The sequence below is a fragment of the Engraulis encrasicolus genome, chromosome 21 (genome assembly GCF_034702125.1).
Source record: "Engraulis encrasicolus isolate BLACKSEA-1 chromosome 21, IST_EnEncr_1.0, whole genome shotgun sequence".
Classification (NCBI taxonomy): domain Eukaryota; kingdom Metazoa; phylum Chordata; class Actinopteri; order Clupeiformes; family Engraulidae; genus Engraulis; species Engraulis encrasicolus.
The window spans coordinates 36,993,078-37,015,851 of NC_085877.1; the positions used below are offsets into that span (position 1 = coordinate 36,993,078).

Consider the following 22,774-nt stretch of genomic DNA (forward strand, 5'->3'; position numbering starts at 1 on the left):
TTGTGGTCCGCGTCTGTCTGTACCGTGACAACCAGAGGTAACGATACCAAAGTTATTCTAATAGGAAAGCTATACTGTATTTCTCTGAAGAAATCATCGATTGAAATAAATGGGACCCATCCTGCTGCTAACAGCTAATCATTATGCTGAAGTTCAGAACTAGAACTAGGAGTAAAAAAAATCCAGTCTCCCAATCCTGCCATTCAAAATCAATCCCACTCCCTCCCAATCCCGTCTTGTGTCGTCCAAAAAAAAAAAGAGGGGGGATTTTTTTTAATTACAAAAAAAATCAGCGACCCTCAGTAGCAGTAAGAACGCTGTCCTTTCTCATAGCCTACACACACGTCGTCTCCAGGGTGATTGTGTAACAATGCACAGGTGTAGGCTATTTTTGGTTGTTTCAAATATGATAAAAATCATCATCTATTTTTGGCATTCCCACTCCCGTTCATTTTTATACCCGCTCCTGCCCTCTCCCATTCATCGTCATTCCCGCTCCTGCCCACTCCCGTGCATCTTTATTTTGACTCCCATCCCGTGGGAATCCTGCGGGACCCATGGGAATTCCCGAAAAATGTCATCCACTATGCTGAACTGAACAAACAGTGTTCCAATTATCTTGCAGCCTCATTTTCCACTGAAAGTTTAGCATTTATTTTCCGGAATCATTTCATAGAACATTCGCAACGGAGCTTGCTGAACCAAAGACTTGAAGAGGTAGAAGTACTACATTTGCACAGTGTCAACATAGCCTGTGAAAAAAGCAGATTTACTACGCTTAATTTATAACACTTTTCACAGCGGGTTTACCCATATGATTTGAAACTCACGTTTCCATATTCATTTCCAGAGGCTCTGTTCTTACTAATCAGAAAAAGATGCCTTAAGACGTGGCCAAGATGGCAGCAGAGTGAGGTCAGGGTTCCATTCCGATATGCAGACCTTCATTTGTGCTTGTGGCCTCTCGTTTTGCTGACGCCACGCCTCCGTGGAGAAAACAATAACGTTTCTCAGCTGTCAGCCTAGCCACATCAATTTTTGGATGACTGTTCTTCATTCACCATCCCGATTGCAAATGAGAAAATGACATAAGAATTGTGCTTTTGCAAGATATTGAATTAATTTTCTGTCGTCTGTGGCATCATTAGGTCACAAGCAGGCAAGTGAGACAGGGAGGACGGAAGTCCGCATATTGGAATCCACCCACTGTACCTTAGCTAGAGCTCCTTTGGGGAAGCGTCTTACCTGTACTCTTCTGAGGCTTCATCTTGATGTGCACATCAGCGTAGGTGACATCACTGGGACCAGCAGAACCTTAACGTGACAAAGCAACAACAATAACAACAACAACAACTAATGAAAAAAAACAACGTATAAATCCCAGTATAGCAACAACTCATAGGTCCCTTGGGTCATTGCAATTTCGTTACCATTAGCGCTAATGAAGTTATATTTTCAATTTGTAAGATGAGTTGACACAGAATCGACAATCAATCAAACAAAGAACAGAAGCAAAAAATGTGCAACCGCAGCATCCTTGTGCTGTAACCTCAGGTATACAGCTCACCTCGTTTCTTTGCCTTTTTGTTCTTGATGGTAACCTCTGAATATGTCACATCATTGGGGTCATCGTCATCTTCACCTAAGACAACACTCACACACGCACGCACGCACGCACGCACGCACGCACGCACGCACGCACACCATGGTCATGACCAAATATTCAACAACAATAGCCATGTACTGCACATGTTCTGCCCATATAAATAAAGAACAAGATTTTACTGTTATCTGCAGTCTTCGAAGGCTTTAAGGTAGAATACAGGGTGTCTGACTGGGCTGCACTGGTCTGGGCTGAAAGAGGGGTTCACAACAAACTGTTGTTACCACATAAAATACCCATATTCAACCATTTGAACTGGATACTGGTTGGAGCATAGTATACAAGTCCATTTTGAAAAGCACAACGTTATGTCTGACTGACCTTTCTCCTTTTTCTTCTTGTCACCTTTTTCTTTGGGCTTGATGTCAGCATAGACCGCATCACTGGCTCCAGCCACGGCGCCACCTATAGTAGTGGGAGGAATTATGGGACATTATTATATGGTTGTGACGTCATCGGTCGAATGCTCCATTCATTTCAACGGGGTTCCCCAACGTTCGCACGTCTGTTATTTTTCGATAACGGACGGGTTGGTCTATAACAGACCGCTGTCAATGGCAACAAGACTTTTCACTGCTAAAGCGACTTTTCAACAAGACTCTAATCAGCTGCTGTGATAGACAACACCTGTTGTCCTGGCTACCTAGCTGTTGCCTAGCGGTGTTCCACAACGGCACTGTTTTGTTTTGCGCAGCAACAATCTTAACATTAAATAGGCCTAAAGAAATGTCCCCGCCATGTGTGAGTCATTTAAGTATATCCATATAATAAGCGGGTTAACTTTCGGCGAGTCGGTCGCTTTGTGGAATAGCAGCACTTCAGAGAGAACAAGCTCCGCGTCGGGGTCTAAAGATTCTCTCTGTCGTGCTGCTATTCCACGGTAGCGACCTTCTCGCCGAACGTTAACCCTTACATAATTGAGTTGTAGAAATAAAGAGTAGCTTCGGTGTTCATCCTTTTGCTCTGTTTACATTTTTGTGGAAATTTGTCAAATGTTTATTAGAAATGAAATGGTCACATCAAATTTACACACATCTGACACCTAAGAGGAGTTAATACTTTACACTCCAATGGTGTCAGCATCTTTATCTCCTTGAACGTGAACAAATCAGCCCATTTCTCCATTGTGTGTATGTGTACATTCCTACCCTGTCAGACAAGTTTCCTTCCACAAGGATCGTGATGAAGACTAACATGAAGCCTATCTTAACTTACCATGACTTATTTTGAATGCTCTCAACTCTTTTACCTGATGCTGTCACTTGTTGTCCATTGTCCCCATTGCTCTGTTGGCCACTAGAGGGGGACAGAGAAAGGTTAAAAATAAAAAAGGGAACTTGGCGTGTGCACACACCCACACATACAGAGAGAGAGAGGGAGGAGAGAGAGAGAGAGAATATCAAACTTACAGGTTTGGTGTTGTAGAACCTAAAAAAGAAACAAGTATTACCCTCTCAAGTGTGCATATTTTTTGTAAATCATTGACTTTTGTCTAATTGACATTTTCTCTTGACATTTCTCTTACCTTTAGATTTCCGTCTGCGATAAAGCAGGACAAGTAAAATGACCAAAGCTGAGGCCATGACCAAGCCAACCACCACACCAACTGCCACCATGGCGATAGAGGACCCTGAATAAGAATCAGAGGATGACACAACATGTTTTAAGGATGCAACTAAATTATAAAATGCTAAAAACAATCATGTGACATTGATGAACACTTGGCCAGCAAAAACCTTCTAAAATTCCCAACCTGTTGTTGTGGACTTTACTGCGATCCAGCCCTCTGGTGACTCTCCTTTCTCTGAGTTCTTGCACTTGTAGAGGCCCTCGTGTGACTTTGAGACTGCAGGGATGGTCATCTCTCCTGTGCTGGAGGTGTGGAGTAGTGTCCCATCTTTATAAAAGTCAGCGCTGATATTTGATGGCTGGTGGCGATATCTACAGCGCAGAGTCAGAGGATCTCCCTCAGTCACAGGATGGACAGGACTCTCCAGGATCACATTAGCTATACAGACATGAAAAAATGACATTCATAACAGTTTCATATTCAAATGATAGTTTATAAAGTTCCCGGTACTTTAGATGTCTTTTTCAAAGTCAAACTAACCCATAACATTTAGCTGCACCTCATTGCTGTACTGTGTGTAGTAGACTGGGTCTCCTCTCCCAGCTCTGCACCAGTACTGTCCTCCATCAGACACTTTAGCAGAGCTGATGCTGTAGGAGTTTCCACCAGTCTGAGCCAGAGGAGTAGAAGTCTGGTTGTCTTTGTACCAGTAGAACATCAAACCAGATCTAATGCCCAACTCACACGTCAGAGTGACAAAGTCTCCGGTGAATAGCTGTGGCTTCTGATTTAATACAAGATGGGGCTTCAATTCTGGAAAGGAGAGGCAGTTTGATTTCAGTCCAAAGCCTGAACTAAAGTTGTGATAGGCCACCACTCAGCTGTTTAGAAGGTGCAGGATTCAGTTGAGAATTCTGTACGCAAAGGAGACAATCCGCACATCCGAGTCAAGTAAAGCTTCTTTACACAAAAAAAAAGACCTGAAGTGTGCGGATCGTCTCCTTTGTGTTGTCCACATCCTTAACAAATACAGAGCATATTAGTCTCAGACAGAAATGTAACTTAGACAATGTTTTTGTCAAACACGATTAATATGATATTAACAGTTAAATGGCCTATTAAAAAATCGTTCACAGTACCAAACACCCATATTATGCTCCATGCTGACCTGTTACATAAAAAACTACCACTCTTACCCTCTGTCTTGCTCTCTGTCACTCTCTCACTCACTCACTTTCTCTGAGAGAGAGAGGGGGGGGGGGGGGGGGGGTGAGAGAGAGATATGCTCATGTGTTTACCTTTTACATCAAGGGTAATGCTCCTGCTGCTTTGTGATGTTGTGGGTCTTTGTCTCCTCCCCCCCTGACACCAGTACTGGCCCTCATCAGACTCAGCAGCACTTGTAATGGTGAAGGTGTTTCCCTCAGACACTGGGACTCTGCTTGGTTCCTTATACCACTTATATGTCCAGCCACCAAAAGACTCTATCACACACGCCATAGTGACCATCTCTCCAGTGAACACAGGACCCTCAGGCTTTACGGACAGTATAGGTGTAGGAAGGGCTAAAGAGGACGAGATAGAGGAAGATTGAAAAAGCATCAGTAACGTATCCATTAATGGATTTAAAGTATGTAGGCCTATTTGACCAAAAGTAGGCTAAATTAAAACATATTGAAAAAAATAGTCTGCTGTATTTTGAGTTTTCACATACAGTGCCCTCCATAATTATTGGCACCCCTGGTTGAGATGTGTTAAAAGCCTTAAAATAAATTCAGTGTTTATTGCAGAAGAATACTGTCACACTGAAAATTGTAGGAAAATGTACTCTTCAACTCAAATGAATTGTAAGAAAATAAAAAAAATCCCTGACTAAAAAATAATTATTTTTCATTAAATCACCTGTTCCACAATTATTGGCACCCTTAACAATTCCCAGGAAATAAATATAATTGAAGCATTTCTGTCATTTCTACAGTAGTTTACAAAGTTTACCAGAGTATGTAGGAACATTTAATTAGTAATTCATCACTTCCTGTTTCCCTGGGGTATAAATATGACGTGACACCGAGGCCATTTCTCTTATCCACTCTTAAACATGGGAAAGACAAAGGAACACAGCATACAAGTGAGGCAGATGTGCGTCGACCTTCACAGGTCAGGCAGAGGCTACAAGAAGATTGCCACTCAACTGCAGCTGCCCATATCCACTGTGAGAGGAATAATTAAGAAGTTCAAAACAACTGGAACAGTGGTAAACAAGCCTGGACGAGGACCCAAGTTTATTTTGCCACCACGCACAGTGAGGAGGATGGTAAGAGAAATCAAAAGATCTCCAAAGCTCACTGTTACAGAATTACAACAAATGGTAGCATCCTGGGGTCACAAAGTCTCCAAATCAACCATCAGGCGCTGTCTACACGCCAACAAGCTGTTTGGGAGGCATGCACGGAGAAAACCTTTCCTCACTCACAATCATAAACGCAAGCGTCTGGAGTTCGCCAAGCGGTATTGGGGCTTCAACTGGGACTGTGTGCTTTGGTCAGATGAGACCAAGATTGAGCTTTTTGGCAACAAACACTCTAAGTGGGTCTGGCGTACCACGAAAGATGCGCATGCTGAAAAGCACCTCATACCCACTGTGAAGTATGGGGGTGGGTCAGTGATGCTGTGGGGCTGTTTCGCTTCCAAAGGCCCTGGGAACCTTGTTAGGGTGCATGGCATCATGAATGCTTTGAAATACCAGGACATTTTAAATCAAAATCTGTTGCCCTCTGCCCGAAAGCTGAAGCTGGGTCGTCACTGGGTCTTTCAGCAAGACAATGACCCTAAACATATGGCCAAATCTACACAGAAATGGTTCACCAGACACAAAATCAAGCTCCTCCCATGGCCATCTCAGTCCCCTGACCTCAACCCCATTGAGAACCTGTGGGGTGAGCTGAAGAGGAGAGTACAGAGGAGAGGACCCAGGTCTCTGGATGATTTAGAGAGATTCTGCAAAGAGGAATGGCTGAAGATCCCTCTTTCTGTCTTTTCCCATCTTGTGAAACATTGTAGGAGAAGATTAGGTGTTGTTTTGTTGGCAAAAGGGGGTTGTACAAAATATTAACACCAGGGGTGCTAATAATTGTGACACACATTATTTGATGTCAAATAATTATTTCTTTATGTGGGATTTTTTCCCCACTGAATAAATGCACTTGTATTGAAGGTTGGATTTTTCTCTTTTTTTCCATTAAGGTCCCATATTATTTAGAAAAAACACATCTCAACCAGGGGTGCCAATAATTATGGAGGGCACTGTAAAATCCCAAATCATCCATTCAATACAAACAAACAAAAAAACTTAACACTGTATTGTGTATCTGTATAGTGCATCATTAACCTTATAACTTGATCATTATTGTCATGTATTCATAAACCAGGTAAAATCAAATCCTTCACCTTGTACTGTCAGGTAAGCAGTTTTGCTGTAGCTTGTTGTTTTCCCACTACCCTGTCTCCTTCCGAAGCACGCATGGTATCCTTCATCAGACCATGTTGCACTGTCTATGATGTATGTGGCTGAGTCAGATTCACTGCGTGACTCGAGGTTATCTGATGACCAGGGATTATGTTCCCACCAATATGTCCAGCCACCTGATGGCTGTATGAGGCAAGTCAGAGTGACTGGCTCTCCAAGGTACACAGTTGCCTTTGACATCTCCAGTGTAGGTTCAGGCATAGCTATGGGGTGAAGAAAAGACATCAAACCAGGCTGCTTCAAAATTCTGAAACATCAGATGGATAGAGTTAATTTAGTCAATACCTGTTACTGTGACAGGTGTAGGTTTGCTGCGCTGGGAGTTGCTTGGACTACCGCTTCTACGTCCTTCACATGTGAACTGGTACTGTCCAGGTTTATCAGGTAGATAGATGCTGTTGATCTGATAGTGTGCAATATAATAAGAGTCTCTATACCAGTAATAGGGATCCCAGTCTGTGTACTCTGCTATGTCACACCTGAGAGTGACTCGATCTCCAGGGTAGTATGGACCCTGAGGAGACACTACAGACACTGTAGCTGTGGGCAGATCTATGTAGGAAAAACAGACACATTCACACACACTCATATTATGTGACAGGTAATAAAAACACAGCATTGAAAATTTGATATTGAAGAATTGAAGAATCGTACCTGCAGAACTGAAGTAGACCCATAAGCTCAGCACTAGAACACACATACAAATTTCATTTCAACCCTTATAACAGGATACAAGTGCCATAGTGCCAAAGAGGTTGTATAACTGTAAAGAAAAGTCATGGAGTTGACCTGGGCATTGGGGTGGGATGCTAAGCAAGCATGGACTGTGGATAAGGACTGTGTGTGTGCTGGGAGGGAGATTTGAATAGTGTGACTATGTCAGATTTGTCACACTAGGACATATGTATGTCTTCTGTTGTCCAGTCTTGCACTTTAAATGTCTATATTAGTGTATGGGTACTGTATGTCTATATGTCTGTATGTCTATATGTCTGTCTGTCTATACTGTCTATGTCTATACCTAAAGTATATCCATGTCTGCATGGGAAAGTAAGACACGTAATTTCAATTCTTTGTATGACCAGTGCATGTAAAGAAATCGACAATAAAGCCGACTTGACTTGAATAGGGCGAGGGCCATACGTTTCTGAGTATGTACAGTATGTGATGTAGAGAGGCACAAGGTAGTTGGGTTCTATATGTGTGTATAGAGCGCGGTGGGATTCGGCATTGGTATAGTGTTTGAGAGCATATGCTGAGTATGTGGGGGAGGATGGGCTGTGCCTGTGGGGCCTGATGGGGGCCTGGGCCTGATTGTGAGGATCATGTTAGTCTGGGAGTCCAGATAGACTACCATGCACAGCAAAATGCTTTGCCAAGCAACCATTGCAATCGCAAAATTAAATTCTGACCGGCTCCACCCTTGAAATTTAACTGATGAGCATATTCTAATGCACAACGCCAAGTTTCATGTTTTTATTCACTTAATTAGCTATTCTTTTACCCGGTGCCTGAAAAGTGAAAGTGACAGCTCTGGTGCACCAACTGTGTTACACCAACCATGGACTGTTACAGTGACACCGCAGATGACTAAACTGGGAATGTGTGCAGTGGTTAGTATTAACATTGCCACATTAGGGTCTTCTACACAATATAAATAGTTTTACTTTTAAGGCTTTTAAATTGATATTTAAATATATGTAAAACCTCCCACCGATAGCGTCATACAGTCTCGTGCCGTTGGGCCAAGAGACTAGTTTCTTGGCCCAGCGGTATCGTACTGTGGCTCCCATTGCCGGACCGTTGTAGTTTTCCGAGGTCGCACGTTCCATCCCCGAGGGGGTGAACAGGTGCAGGATGACCTCTGTCACATTTACACATAAATCCTGCGTAATAGTACATCTTACGTTTCTGGATGCACACAAGAAAGACACAAGATAACTAAACAAGATGTGAATATCTCAACACCATGTGAGTAAATTTGAGGATCATTTTCCCAGACCTCTCGCGGCCCACCTGGAATGCCGCCGTGGCCCACCCGAGGGCCCATAGTTTGAGAATCACTGCCCTAGAAATTTTTGTCTGCCCCTGTGAAGGATCCTTTTAAGTTCTTTGCAGAACTATGAAGATCTTCAAGGAACCTACTATTTGTGCCGCATTGGTTTTTGAAAGCACTATGGTAAAGATTTTCCTAGTAGTAATAGAAAAGAACGTCTCTGGCTAAGGTTTTCTTGAAGATTCCTCAATGAGGCTTTGGATTCATGGGTTCTTAGAACGTCTCTGGCTAAGGTTTTCTTGAAGATTCCCTAGAGAACCCATGAATTCAAAGGCTAATTGAGGAACCATGAGTTGCCACGGTGATGGAACCCTTGAGGTTCCTCTCAGACCTTTCAGCTTCCTCGAAGCCTTTTAGGTTCCCTAATGATGCATTTGAAAGTTTTTTGTATGCATTTATACAGATTTGTATAGGCCTACAGTGAGTCAAAATAGCCTACAAATTTCATGCTGGCAAGACAATTAAGTCTATTTTATTCTATCCTATCCTGTCCTATCCTGTCCTGTTCCATTTTGAGGATCCTTGAAATGTTATGGTTTTTTATGCACCATGCAACCACTGTACTTCGGAGGAAGGCCTACAATGCACTTTGAGCATGCAGTCATACACTGCTACACACAGTCACAGCTACTGCTTGCTCGCATGCGAGTGATAGGCTATACATTTCTGAGGAACTAATGATTGCAACCTAATGGGCAAAAATGGGCAGCACCAATCATGTGCAGTATCTAACCATGCTCTAACCATGTCTTTACACAGTGACATTGCATATTACCACAGTAGTACTACACCATTGTTTGTCACCAAAAAACATTGAAACAAACGCTCTACTTTTTTTTTGGACACAGGTGTTTACCACACTTCTTGCATTTACAATAGCCTATTACATATCTAATGACTTCTGGGACGTGTGGATGCGCATCCATGTAACCATTTCAGAGACTTTTTCAGACACAATAATTGATGTGCAAACAACAGCATGTTTAAAGCAGCAACAGAGTGAGGTCTAATTGCCCTTGAGAGGGCAATTTGACATGTCTCCAAAAACAAATCTGTAACTCTGTCAGAGGTGACAACACGCCCCTTTCAGCTAGCGTAAACACAGCCATGCTCCTCACTTGGCCACAGGACAAAGAGAGTGACAGGGGGGTGTGTTATCAGAGCACATGGAGATTGACAGGGGGGTGTGGGCCATTAGAGGTTTTTCACACCTATCTCATTAGTATTCAAATGAGACAGGCAGTGGCCTGACATAGTGTTTCTTTTTTGCATTTTGTATGAAAACAAAAAAACATTTCTAAATGCCCTTTTTACTTTTATGCAGCCAACACATTTGTTTACAAGATTCAAACTTCAAAAGTCTTGGCTAGATATATTTATTGTGTGTTTTCTTGCACTTTTTGAAGACCTCTGAAACCTGTTTTTTTGTACAGTTGTGTTTATACTCAATTTAAATAAAACATGTTTGTATGACACCCAATTTTCTTTCAGATTATTTATTGTCAGGCTTTTCAGAATGCAACCATATATTTCACTTTTGCATAGATGCTTACTGTTAGTTGAAAATACTTGAAAATGTCAGGGTGGTGCAAGCAGCCTAAAAGCCTCTGAAAGGCCTTAGACCTCAGAGGGTTAAAATAGCTTGACACGGACAGGAAGTATATTTTCTGAGGTAATGCTCTTACACCCCGGACAAGAATAGATCTATAAACACATGAGGCATTTGAATACGTGTTCATTGCCAGCGTACATAAATTTAAAAATGATTTTGCATGGACAGAAAGAGACTGTGATAAAAAACAAACCCACATACTGTATCTATATTCTCACTGAAATTCAAACAAAGATCTCTTTGTTTCTCTGTGTTCTCTGCATGAACACAAAGCAGTACAGCTGTGTTGTACAGTACAGTAAAAGTTTCGTTTTTGCACAAACCAATGCTATTTCACCATGAACACACAGGAGGCATCTGAAAAGCATCAAGCCCTTTACACACAGCGCATAAGTATAAGGATCACTAATTTCCTGTCGCCAGTAATGTGTTACTCAAGACTCTCTCTAATATCGCAGTAAGACTGCATGTTGTGTAGACATTTCAGCAAACAATGAGTCTCATGTAACAATGAATGAATAATCATACTGTAAGAAGTAAACCATGCTGACTGGAAAGTTTAAGGCCCCAAAAAGAAAACAGAAAGAAACCAAAACTCACCGAGCAGCCGGGGAGCAAACGCCATGCTGCCCTCGCTACCAACACACACTCAACAGAGTGACGGAGATCACTGACAGATAGGAAGGAAAAGACAGACAAACCACACCTCCCCCTCAGTTAACAGGAGCATGGGGTGGGGGGACAGAGAGAGAGAGAGAGAGAGAGAGAGAGAGAGAGAGAGAGAGAGAGAGAGAGAGAGAGAGAGAGAGAGAAGGCAATAGGGCATCTTTTGTCAAAAGTGGAAGGGGGGAGTCAAAAGAATATCGTTAGCTTGATAGCATAATTGCCTAAGAGACTTTGAGAGACAGGGGAAGGCAGATAGAGAAAAAAATAAATTAAGAGCGTAAAAGAGGAAGAGAAGAGATCAAATGTGCAAGTGAAAGAGAAATAGAGAGGGGGGGAGGGGAACCGAAAGAGAATGAAAAGAATGAATGAATGACTGAATATGGAAGAAGGAATTTAGTATGTTTAAATTTACAAAGGCAAATGTAGGCTTATTATTGAACGTGTGTGTGTGTGTGTGTGTGTGTGTGTGTGTGTGTGTGTGTGTGTGTGTGTGTGTGTGTGTGTGTGTGTGTGTGTGTGTAAGGGGGGAGGGAGGTAAGGTTGACTGAAGTGTAAAATTTACTCAAGTCAGGTTACCAGAAATCTCCCCCATCCTCCTCTGTGACTGAGGTGCCTATAATCAGCTCCCTTGGCAAAAATGGAATTCCCATTGTGTGCACTGTATGCTATGTGCTTCTCAATGACAGAAAATGGGTCTTTCCCTTCACTTTCTTAGAATCATCGTTGTAATACATCTTAAAGGAGTGTATTCGGTAGTGTCGTAATATTGCCTAATTACTGCATGTCATCATTAGAACATAGCAACCAGTGTGATGTACCCAGTGCAATATCTAGCGGAATCTAATTACAGTGGAAGTGTTCATGCTCCAGCTCCACCTCAGCTGATACGGTCATGTGTGAAGAAGAAGAGGAACAGTTTTTTTTTTAATCGTTCAGCTCCCTCCCACACCATCACAGAGGCAGGCAGGCCTCTCTTCAAGACATGGCTTTTATGATCATGATGGCAGTAGAAGAGGTGCCAGTGTGACATCTTATCTGGTATCCCCTTTAAAGTGATACTGTCCATTTTTTTGTGTGGTAATTTTGGCTTATTTTACACCTCCCCTTGAGTTAAATATTAGGGTTTTACCATTCTCCCGTACTTTCGACCCTTCTCTGGGTATGGCAATGCAAATTTTACCTCCAAGCTAGCAGTTAACATTGAGTCTTATGAGACCAGCTGGCAGCTAACTGGTTACTCCAGATGTGAGAAACACAGGCATTGGTCAAAATGGGATTCTATTTAGTGACATTTACTCACATTTAATCACTGTTGGTTCTGACATCTAGGTCAAACAGGTTTTTTTATGGATACCAGATAGTCTGTCACACCAGTCTAGCACCCCTAAGAGGAAGCATTTCTTTAATTTAGCATGAAATGCATGTTGTTGTGTGCAGTGAGTACGGAGTGCTGATGTATCACAGTGACAGTAGGAGGTTCCCAGGTTGCTTATACTTTCTTTTCACTGAGTGGGTGTGCCCAGATAATCCACCCCTTCTTTTGTCACTAGCCACTTTAAAATGGGCGGTTGTCATTTGAGTGAACTAATGTGCCCCTAATTGAGAGATTTCAGGTGACCTTGTCCCTCTCCTGGCCAACACTGTCAGTGGTCCTGGTGACCTCCCTTCATCTATTGCTGAAGCCTGGAGCAAGCCACCAAACCACACTCCTGGTCCTGTTACCAATACACTAATAATGAATAAAATGTAATAGGTAACAGTGTAATTATTTGTTATTTGCATTCATGTAATTCTTTCATAAACACCACCAGTGTAGTAGGTGAAGCATCAGCTGCCATTTGCTAATCACTTCAGCTAGGTCCCCATTTTCCGTTGCCTTAGTTACAGCCACATGTTTTTTTAACGGTACTTTCTCAGAATAGACATGTCCATTACAAGTTTATCGAGACACTCCTCTGTGTTTTAAAAACAAACATTGTGGCACAGAATAACCTTTTTCCACGAATTTCTGTGTCACTGGAACCCAACCACATGTATGTTTGCAGCTCTTAGTGTCAGACTGTGTCAATTGTGGTTCCACACATGTGGTGTGTATGTAGGCTACTGGTGATTTGACAACTGCCTTGCGCTCACAGTCACGCTACCTGATGTACAGTAGTTCCTCTTCTCGTCTCTCTGCCTCTGAATGTGCATGTCCAAGCCTACTATGCCAGATCCAGGTCATCCATACGATAGATACACATGATAGTTCAGAGTGGTTGGAGTTAGGGGGCAATTCATTGCAAAGTAAAGTAGTTTCTCTGGGGGGAGGCAAAGGATTGATAAAACTTTTCAGGGGTTCAACTAAATTCGTATGTCTAGTCCTTTATCTGATGTGTTGACATTCACTTCGACCAGTCCTGTGTGTAGAGTGGACAATCACTGACCACATTGTGATAAGGAAAGGACTTGCAGTATAGCTGGAGCTACAGGATTCAGTATGAGAAATTGGCGAACCGGCCAATGGCAAAAGAGGAAGTGAGCACTGCATTTTCAAGCAATTCAAGCACAAATCTCGAAAGCATTTTATAGGACACAGCAGCATATACAGTAATGTAGTACATGTACATGTAACAGATGCCAACTTGCAGAGTTCGGCAGTAGGATGTTCGTAAATCTCCCTCCCGAAGTGTTATACTGTATCAGTAGCACAGAGCTAGCCAGGCCACGCCCTCTTCTAATCAGGCCAAGAGCAATGTAAATATCTTTTCTGATATCTGGAAAAATCGGGAACTCCACCCACTTTGTGAAAAACCAGTCAACCAGTAGCAAACTTAGAGAGGCGGGTCAACCATGTTGTTCGGGAAAACATTAATGTTATGCTCCAATTGGCCAGACCAAGTCTCGCAGAGATTTGAAAGTCGATGATAATCAGGCTAGCACAGAGCTATTGGTCTGGAGCTTTAGCTCAGTAGTATCATGCTGTACCTCCCATGCCAAATTGGAGCGTAGACTGGTAGGTCGTGGGTTCAAACCCCAAGTGGTGTACTGCACAAGAAGACCTTAATTACACTGGTGCCAAAATCGGGGATGGAAGTGAGGTGTAGGTGGGGGAGTGTAACGGATGCCAACTACAGCAGACTTTGTCAGTACAACGTTAGTAAACCTCCCTTCCAAAGGCTCATACCAGTCTGGATATGCTCAGTGGTATCGTGCTATGCCTCCCATGCCGAACTAGAGCATTGACTGGTTGGTGTAGGTCTTGGGTTCGAGTCCCGAGTGGCGAACTGCACAGGATGACCTTGGTTACAAAGTCAGTTGCTGCATCTGTCAGGTTGTGAGAGATTGCTTCATCTGTTGGATTGTGGGAGACTTTCTATGGCCACCCAATAAATTGTTTTTCAAATCCCCTTGGGTCTTAAAAGACTTGCTCCAACTCTGGTAAAACAAGGCCTCTTGAGTACAATCTAAAGGTAACCTCAACCCCTGACACAGAACAGTAAAAGTACACACATCAGGTGAAATCCGAATGTTGCTACCGTTTGCTTTGAGGTGTTTTCAGCACAAGTACAAATGTTCAAACATCTTACACACAACACAGGCAGAGGCTGATTGAGTATTTAGTGCAGGGTCGAGTATACATCCCCTCTTGACCTTCATGACCTTTGTAGTCAGTCTCTTCCATTTTGAATGTTATCACCTTATTTCAAAGGGTGAGATTGAGTATTAAATTCACATTAAAAAATATTTTCAAAAACACAACAAATGTATGAACCATATTTATTTATTAAAGTGTAAACAACATATGGATAAAATTACTATAATCTATCTAAACTAAACAATGTTCGGATTTTATTCATACTAATATACTGTATAATAGCATCAAATCTTGGTTTGTAATATTTCACAGACAATACAGTTTAATACTGGTAATACAGTAGGCCTACAATCCTTATACAACCAATTCACTTACAATGAGTTTAAACAATGCATGATTAAAATAACTTTAACATTAACTAAAGTACAGATTCCATTAATAATAACACATACATATAGCGTAATTATAATAACATCAGTGTTAATATTGCTTAATATTTCAGGTAATACAATTAAATGCTGGTTATATACAGAGGACCTTCATTCTTTACACAAATGATTCACTAGGTGCACTATGTCAGATCATAGACCTTACTTTGGCCTCACTTGACAGTAAAATGCCCAACAGTGACAATATCCAAAGTTTAGACTTCCTGGCTTATGCTGTTTATTCGTGTGGGTTGGTTATATTGGTGAAAATGAACACTACGTCTCAGTTTACACACAGCTCTACAATACATCACATAACATAACCCCCAAGAACATAGCAAGTGAGAAGTGCAAACCTTTTGTTCGCAGTCAGACCATCCTCAGTGCAAACATTGAAAATAAAGGCACACCCTTAACACCCATTCAATGTCTGAATAGCTACATATATGTCTATTGTCTGAACACCAGCACGTTTCCCACCGAAATCTGCCATTTCTGTGGTTTGTGCTACGTTGCTCAGTTTTTTTCAGTTGAGGGAGAGTGCATGCAGTTACCCTAACCCTGACCCTAACCCTACGGCATATCTGGTGTCCGAATAGCGGTATGTCTGAATAACGGTATGTCTGAATAGCGGTATGTCTGAATAACGCTTGCCCCCCACAGGTATGACCTGTTTATAGGTAAGGCCACGTACATGGAAGACAGGGAGTAGGCCTACAGCCAAGCTTGACTACAGGTTAGGGGTGTATGGATGTAGACATCCTATACTATTATCAGGACCATTCCTGTTGTGGTAAAACCATTTTATCCTAAACCACCTGCTAAAAACAACTACTGACTGCCTAAACCTTTTTTGGGAAAAGGTGCCCTCTGCCTATTAAAACCCAAATATCTCAGCCTCTGAAACACATAAAAATATTAAATGAGTTGCATTTACAAGTTACAGTAGGACCCTCATCTTGCATTAGAATGTGTTCATTCTCCCCACATACATACCCACACTTTTGATTAAAAAACCCTCAAATCTCAAGAGCCTGAATGCAGCGTATATGTTGCTCCTGAACCAAAGGTCAAACAGCGTATTCACAGCATCAGGTTAAAATGGGTTAACTGATGTGACTAATGAAAAAACAAATGTAAAAGGGAAAATAAATGATATCAATTAGCACAAGGGTTAGTATGATAGAAAACACATCCATGACTCTCTCTCACATCCATGATACATCCATGACACATGTGTCTCCTTTGTGACAGCTAAATTTGACTGTATTGAAGTTTTAAACCTAAAATGAAGCAAACATTTAAAAAATAAGATGTGAGTAATATGGTGTACATACTGCATGTTATTGAAAAACTGTACTCATTGCAATGAATAAATCACAACTTATACGGCCTTCAGCTACGGACAGCAGTGTTCTAGACTGTTTTTACCGTCCTCTTGCACAGAGAGTGTGGACTTGGGGGTTTGGAGGGCGGTTGGCCTCATTACCTGAAAACTGGCTTACCATCGAATGGGGAAGGGACAAGGGAGGGGGGCGGGCGCATATGTTGAACATCCCTCTCACCAGTAGGCCTAGTTGTTTTTCAGTGACATGGACAAAGGTTACCAATTGGATTAAACAGGACACGTTTTTCAAATTTCACCCCTCCCTCCACTAAACGTTTCTCAGTTCGGCAATGCCAGACTAACCTGACTCTCACCAGAACACTTGTCTGCCATGACGTCTCAGAGACAGGAACTAGTTTTAACGATTTTTAAAAATTATATATCTTTTTAGGGGATTAATGTTACGCCTTTATTGACAGGATAGTATAAGATGCTGACCGGAAATAAGTGGGAGAGATAGATGGAAATGAGAATTGGGAAATGACCCCGTCCGGACTCGAACCGGGGTCCCCATGGAGCAGGCATGAAAGCCCAAATGTGGGGGGCTTAGCGTGCTGCGCCACAGCGCCCCCTAGTTTTAACGACTTAATGTTAACATATGTAGCTGACAACGAATTTGAAAGAAAATAGACCGTCTTGGGCGTAGGTCCAATCATCAGCGTGGGTCTTGTGTTAGCGCATCCAGTATAGCCTGCCATTGCCATGCAGCAGGAACCAGACTTTTAACCCGCAGGTAGACCGGACCAAACTGGTGGAGGTGGTGTGGATGGAGGAGGAGATCTTGAGCTGTGTGTTGGCACTGGCAGCAAGAAAGAGGAGTTAGAAACATCACTAATAATGGAAATGAAGGCCGCTGATTATCTGAGTAGAATGCACATGTGATATTTGAGTGTTCCTGGCGGAGCCACCACAGGCTTACATTTCCACACAGCTTTGCGAGCTCCACTAGGAATGGGAGAGCACACATTGGACTCGTTTTCACAAGGCATGGATTCATTTACCATTTGCCTGCCCTTGCCACCAACAAAATCCTTCAAACCCGTTCTCAGTATGTGGAATCTACAATAAAGTTGTCACATGACTCCTGTCAATGCGAGTCGCCATTGTTGTTGAAATTCGGCAATATCCTGGCCGTCAAGCTTCCTGAATCCAATTAAAACAGATGTGTGTGTAGCTTGGGACTGGTAGCATGTCATTTTTCCGACACCCCTTTGGTCCGATTCGTCAATATTCCGAAAATTTCCCATTAATCCTACAGCCCACTAACTCGAAATAATTAAATGAAACCCTTTGCTCCGACAGCTCAATGTTCCGACCAATGGCTGTTTGGGGTTGGTCATCATCCCAGGTCGTATGTCCTGCTTTTCCCGGTGCCAAGCTTCAGCTGCATGCGCTGCGACGAGCACATAGATGCCGTCTGAGTCGGTCTTGCTGTGCCCTTACCAAAACCACCCCTAAACATAACCTGTCATTAATGCAATGTTGCCAAGTTTTACAATTGTGCCCTACCCAAAACCATTCCTAACCCTAACCTGTCAGTAGGCTATTGCAATGTTTCTGAGTTTTAAATTTGTGCCTTGACCAAAACTTTCCCTAAACCTAACCTGTCACAGACAGCAGCATGGCCACTGCGTAGGCTTCAGAGATGACGGTGATCTAAAGCAGCTTTTGGTCGGAACATTGGACTGTCGGGACAAAGGGTTTCATTTAATTGGTAAAAAGTTATCTGAGACTAAGTGCTGTAGGATCAATGGGAAATGTTCGGAACATTGACGCATCGGACCAATGGTGCGTCGGAAAAATGAGCGGACCCCCTTGGGACTAGCCAGGCTGTGCAGCGTTGCCACTAGTCAGGTCAAGAGCAATGCAAATACTTTCTGAGTTCCCGAAAATACGGGACCTCCTCCCACTTTGTCGATAAGCAAACAACCATAAGCAAACCAAGGGAGGCGGGTCAAACATACCGTTTGGGAAATGTCAATTGTTGTGTTCTTGGTCAGACCAAGTCTCGAAGAGATTTGAACGTCGATGATAATCAAGCTAGCTTGGAACACCCCAACCCACCCCACCCCCTTCACGGCAGAAATGTGTGAACTATACAGGTCTGGCAAGGGCTATATTCTAGTTCCAGACCCTCTATACAAATGAAAGCAGTACGAGGAGATGGTAAAACCAGGCTAGCAGTGGTCTACTCTTACCCCATATAACTCAGGTAGAGCCCTCTGGTTTAGACAGGGGAAGTGACATCATCATAGTCCTCATTATCATCTGGAGGAAAAGAAAATCACTACTTCCACAACTCCTATATGCATGAAGGCATTTAGATCTTAAGAACTGAGTTATAAAGAGGAAAAAGGTGCAGAAAATAACTTAGCATTTGTTTCTAAAATAATCCCAAATAGAGACACTTAGTAGATCTTGAGGAGTGTTATATGTACCTTCACCACGGTTCCTGGGTGGTTTGATAGTTTCATAGACATCTGATGCACCTGTTTCAGATGGAGATAAGCCATTAAAAATGCCATATATTGACCAAAAAATACAAATTTCAAAGAATGAAGACACCAACCTCTCTGCAGTGGCATGTATAGGGGTGTGATAGTCTCATACGTGTCAGCAGTTCCTGTGCGGAAACACTAAATTGCATGAACTCAACCACAACAATAAAACCGTTAAATGCGTAGTACACACCATAGTGTAACTGTTCTTACTGTTCTGAAGAGGCATGTACACTGAGTCAGATGCTGGATTCTGGTTGGACCTCTGATCCTGAGCTGAATTCTTATTGGTTCTCTGGCCTTGTGGTGAATTCTGATTGGTGCTTTGCTGCTGAGGCTGGTGGTCTCTACAGGAAATCAGACAACAATCATGTGCTCTCATGGTGCATGCAGTATGTTTTGTAAAGACAATCCAGAGATTATGGGGAAATTATAAATATCTCACGTTGCAGATGCTCTCAGACATCCCCCTGCAAATAATACAAACAAATAAAGTCAGCAAAATGTCTTTGTGCTACAATTTCTAATAATTTAGCATCTTCAGAAGGAAGTCCTTAAAGGTTAATTTGCCAAATACATTTTTGTTCAAAAGTAACTTCTGCCGTTCTGTTGTCCAGTTACAGTACTGTACATGTAACTGTTTTGTCTGTTGGTGTTTGTTCATGTAGGCTACTTTACCTGTGCCATATTTTGAGCGATACACACAGAAAAGGACAGAGGCCAGGATTATCACGCTGATCAGAGCTCCCACTCCAGCTAATAACATGATGAGGGACCTAGAGTCTGTCACAAGCAATGAGGAAAAACAGAAAAGTTACCTGTGTGTGTGTGTGTGTGTGTGTGTGAGTGAGAGAGAGAGAGAGAGAGAGAGAGAGAGAGAGAGAGAGAGAGAGAGAGTCAACTTCAGTCACCCTAGGCACACCTATAAGTAAAGGATGGTCGTCACGTCACATTCATGTAGTCCTACATGTACATCTACATTTACAGTAGCTGGTGCCATTACCCTAAGCAACGTAGTTACATTACATTTTATCCAAAATGGCAAACAAGGACATAATCAATAGCATTGAAGTCTCCTCACTGTACTGGACCAGTGACCCTCCAGTGACAACGTGCCAACAGCAACACAAGGATGTATACACACACACACACAAATATACAGTATATCCACCAGACGATAACCGTGAGATGAACACTTCACCTGCAAAAACCTTCTAAAATTCCCAACCTGTCATTTTCTGCATCACTGTGATCCAGCTCTCTGGTGACTCTCCTCTCTCTGTGTTGCTCTTTTTGAGATATTTGGTGTAAGCTCCATGTTTGCCCTTTCCTCCCTCTCCACATCATCTGATTCATACTTCAGATCGAAATTAATGATAAACTCGTCCATAGCTATTCTTTTTTTCTTCTCCAGGCTACCTGTCAACTTCCTCGATTACTTCTCGCTTGTTTATGTAGGGCCTATGTATTTTGTGGAATGATGGAATGGAATGTTGGTGTAACGGTTACTTTGTATCTTTGGTCGCGGAGTGATTATTAGATGTGAAGAGTCATTCATAGAGTGTTGGAGGATACCCTCACTCCTAGTGACGTGTAGAACGCCTCTTGTCCAATCAGAATTTGTGAAATAATTCGACCGGATCTAACTATTGTATAAGAGTAACATAGTGCCAAAGTGATTGTATAACTGTGAAGAAAAGTCATGGGTTTGACCTGGGCATTGGAGTGGGATGGTAAGCAAGCATGGACTGTGGGAGGACAAGGGCTGTGTGTGCTGGGAGTGAGATGGGAATAGTGTGACTATGTCAGATTTGTCACACTAGGACATTATTGAAAATGCACAATACCTCTTTTTAATATATGTTCTCTTTATGTATTCTGCATGATCAGTGCATGTAAAGAAATCATCAATAAAGCTGACTTGACTTTGCTTGAATAAGGCGAGGGCCATACATTTATGAGTATGTGATGTAGAGAGGCACAAGGTAGTTGGGGTCTATGTGTGTGTATAGAGTGAGGGGGGATTCAGTGCTGGTATTGTTTGAGAGCCTATTCTGATTAGTGGGGGAGGATGGGCTGTGCCTGTGGGGCCTGATGGGTCCATGACTGTGAGGATCACGGGTTAGTCTGGGAGCCCAGATAGCCTACAGGAAAATGCTTTGCCAAGCAACTGTTGCTATGCAAAATTAAATTCTGGGTGGCTCCACCCTTGAAATTTAACTGATGAGCATATTCTAATGCACACTTTTGCCAAGTTTCATGTTTTTATCACTTTGCAAGTGATTATTTTACCCAGCGCCTAAAGTGAACGTGATGGCTCTGGTGCACCAACGGTGTTACACCAACCATGGACTGTGACTGACAGTGACACCGCAGATTACTAAACTGGGAATATGTGCAGTGGTTAGTATTTACATTGCCACATTAGGGTTTGGACTTCTACAGATTATAAATATATCTCCTTTTAAGGCATTTTACAGAAATATGGATAAATTATTGTTTTTTTAATTTGTGAAAACAATCACAGCTCTCTGATATTTCATCACAAGTGTAATAGGTAGCCTAGGCCTAATGTAATAATGAAATAAATGCAAATCTTATAAAATAACTATAATTCAATAATAATAGTAGTGTGTGTGTGTGTGTGTGTGTGTGTGTGTGTGTGTGTGTGTGTGTGTGTGTGTGTGTGTGTGTGTGTGTGTGTGTGTGTGTGTGTGTGTGTGTGTGTGTGTGTGTGTGTGTGTTTGCATGTGCATGTGTGCATACTGTGCGTGTGTGTGGCTAGACTGAGCTTGTGTGTGGGGGGAGCCTGGGCAATGTGCATGATAGGACATGGACTGTGCATTGCTGGATGTGGTCTGCACTGTGCAGTATGATCAACGGCCATCGGAACTGGTTTAAGTCCCATTGTCATGGTGACCACCGCACAAAGTGCACACACTTTGGGACTGAGGTAGTAGTGCTACACAATTGTTTGTCACCAACAAACATTGAAACAAACATAGGCCTACTATACTCTTATTTTTCAGAAATTAGCTTCAAACTTTCTCACACACAATAACATATGTGCAAACAACAGCATGATTAAAGCGACCGCAACAGCATGTTTAAAATAGCTTTACACAGACAGGAAGTATAGCACTTCTCTGAGTTAAAGGTACACTGTGCAGGAAATGGTCAAAAAAGGTACTATAACTATGCTGCTCATTGAAACTGCCTGTTGCCAAATTTGATATTTTCATGAACATTTACTAAGTAATAAACTAATGTGTTTTGTTTGACCCAAGCAGAGTCATTTTTGCAGCTAAAAATGTCTATTTCTGGAAATTCAAAATGGCGGACCATGGAGAAGATCCCCCTTTTCATGTATGAGAAGTGCCCAGTCCCAGTCATAAACAATACTTATGGTGGTACGCATTCATGAAAAGGGTAACATTAGTGAATGGGTAGCATGAATTCTGGAAATAAACAACTAAAAATCTTACACAGTGTACCTTTAATGCAAAATCATATCTATGCTCTGACTGAATAGCCAAGAAAGATATTTGAGACATTTTAAAAGTTATGTCCTTACACAAACCAATGCTCTTGCACCAAGAGGAAGAATAGGCCTGTAGACATAGAGTATGAAGCATTTGCAAGCTTAAGCATTAGATACATTCAAATTATTTACATGGGCAGACAGACACTGAGATGAAAAAAAAAAATCTGAAATCTCCCTCTCACTGAATTTCAAATTAAGATCTGGACCTCTCTCTTTGTTCAACAATGAACACAAAACAGACTTAAAA

At 42.2% G+C, this 22,774-nt stretch overlaps 1 protein-coding gene across 1 annotated transcript in view; it reads right to left on the reverse strand.

Annotated features, from left to right (window-relative positions):
- Window positions 1-454: 454 nt before the first annotated feature.
- The window catches only part of LOC134437391 (uncharacterized), a 392,246-nt gene continuing 369,926 nt past the window's right edge, over window positions 455-22,774 (reverse strand). The window contains exons 4-8 of the mRNA XM_063186883.1: window positions 2,913-2,959; window positions 1,985-2,068; window positions 1,786-1,854; window positions 1,246-1,314; window positions 455-546 (exon numbers count right to left, since the gene is read on the reverse strand). Of these exons, the coding sequence (XP_063042953.1) occupies window positions 455-546; window positions 1,246-1,314; window positions 1,786-1,854; window positions 1,985-2,068; window positions 2,913-2,959 (361 nt within the window). The remainder of the gene's footprint in view (window positions 547-1,245; window positions 1,315-1,785; window positions 1,855-1,984; window positions 2,069-2,912; window positions 2,960-22,774) is intronic.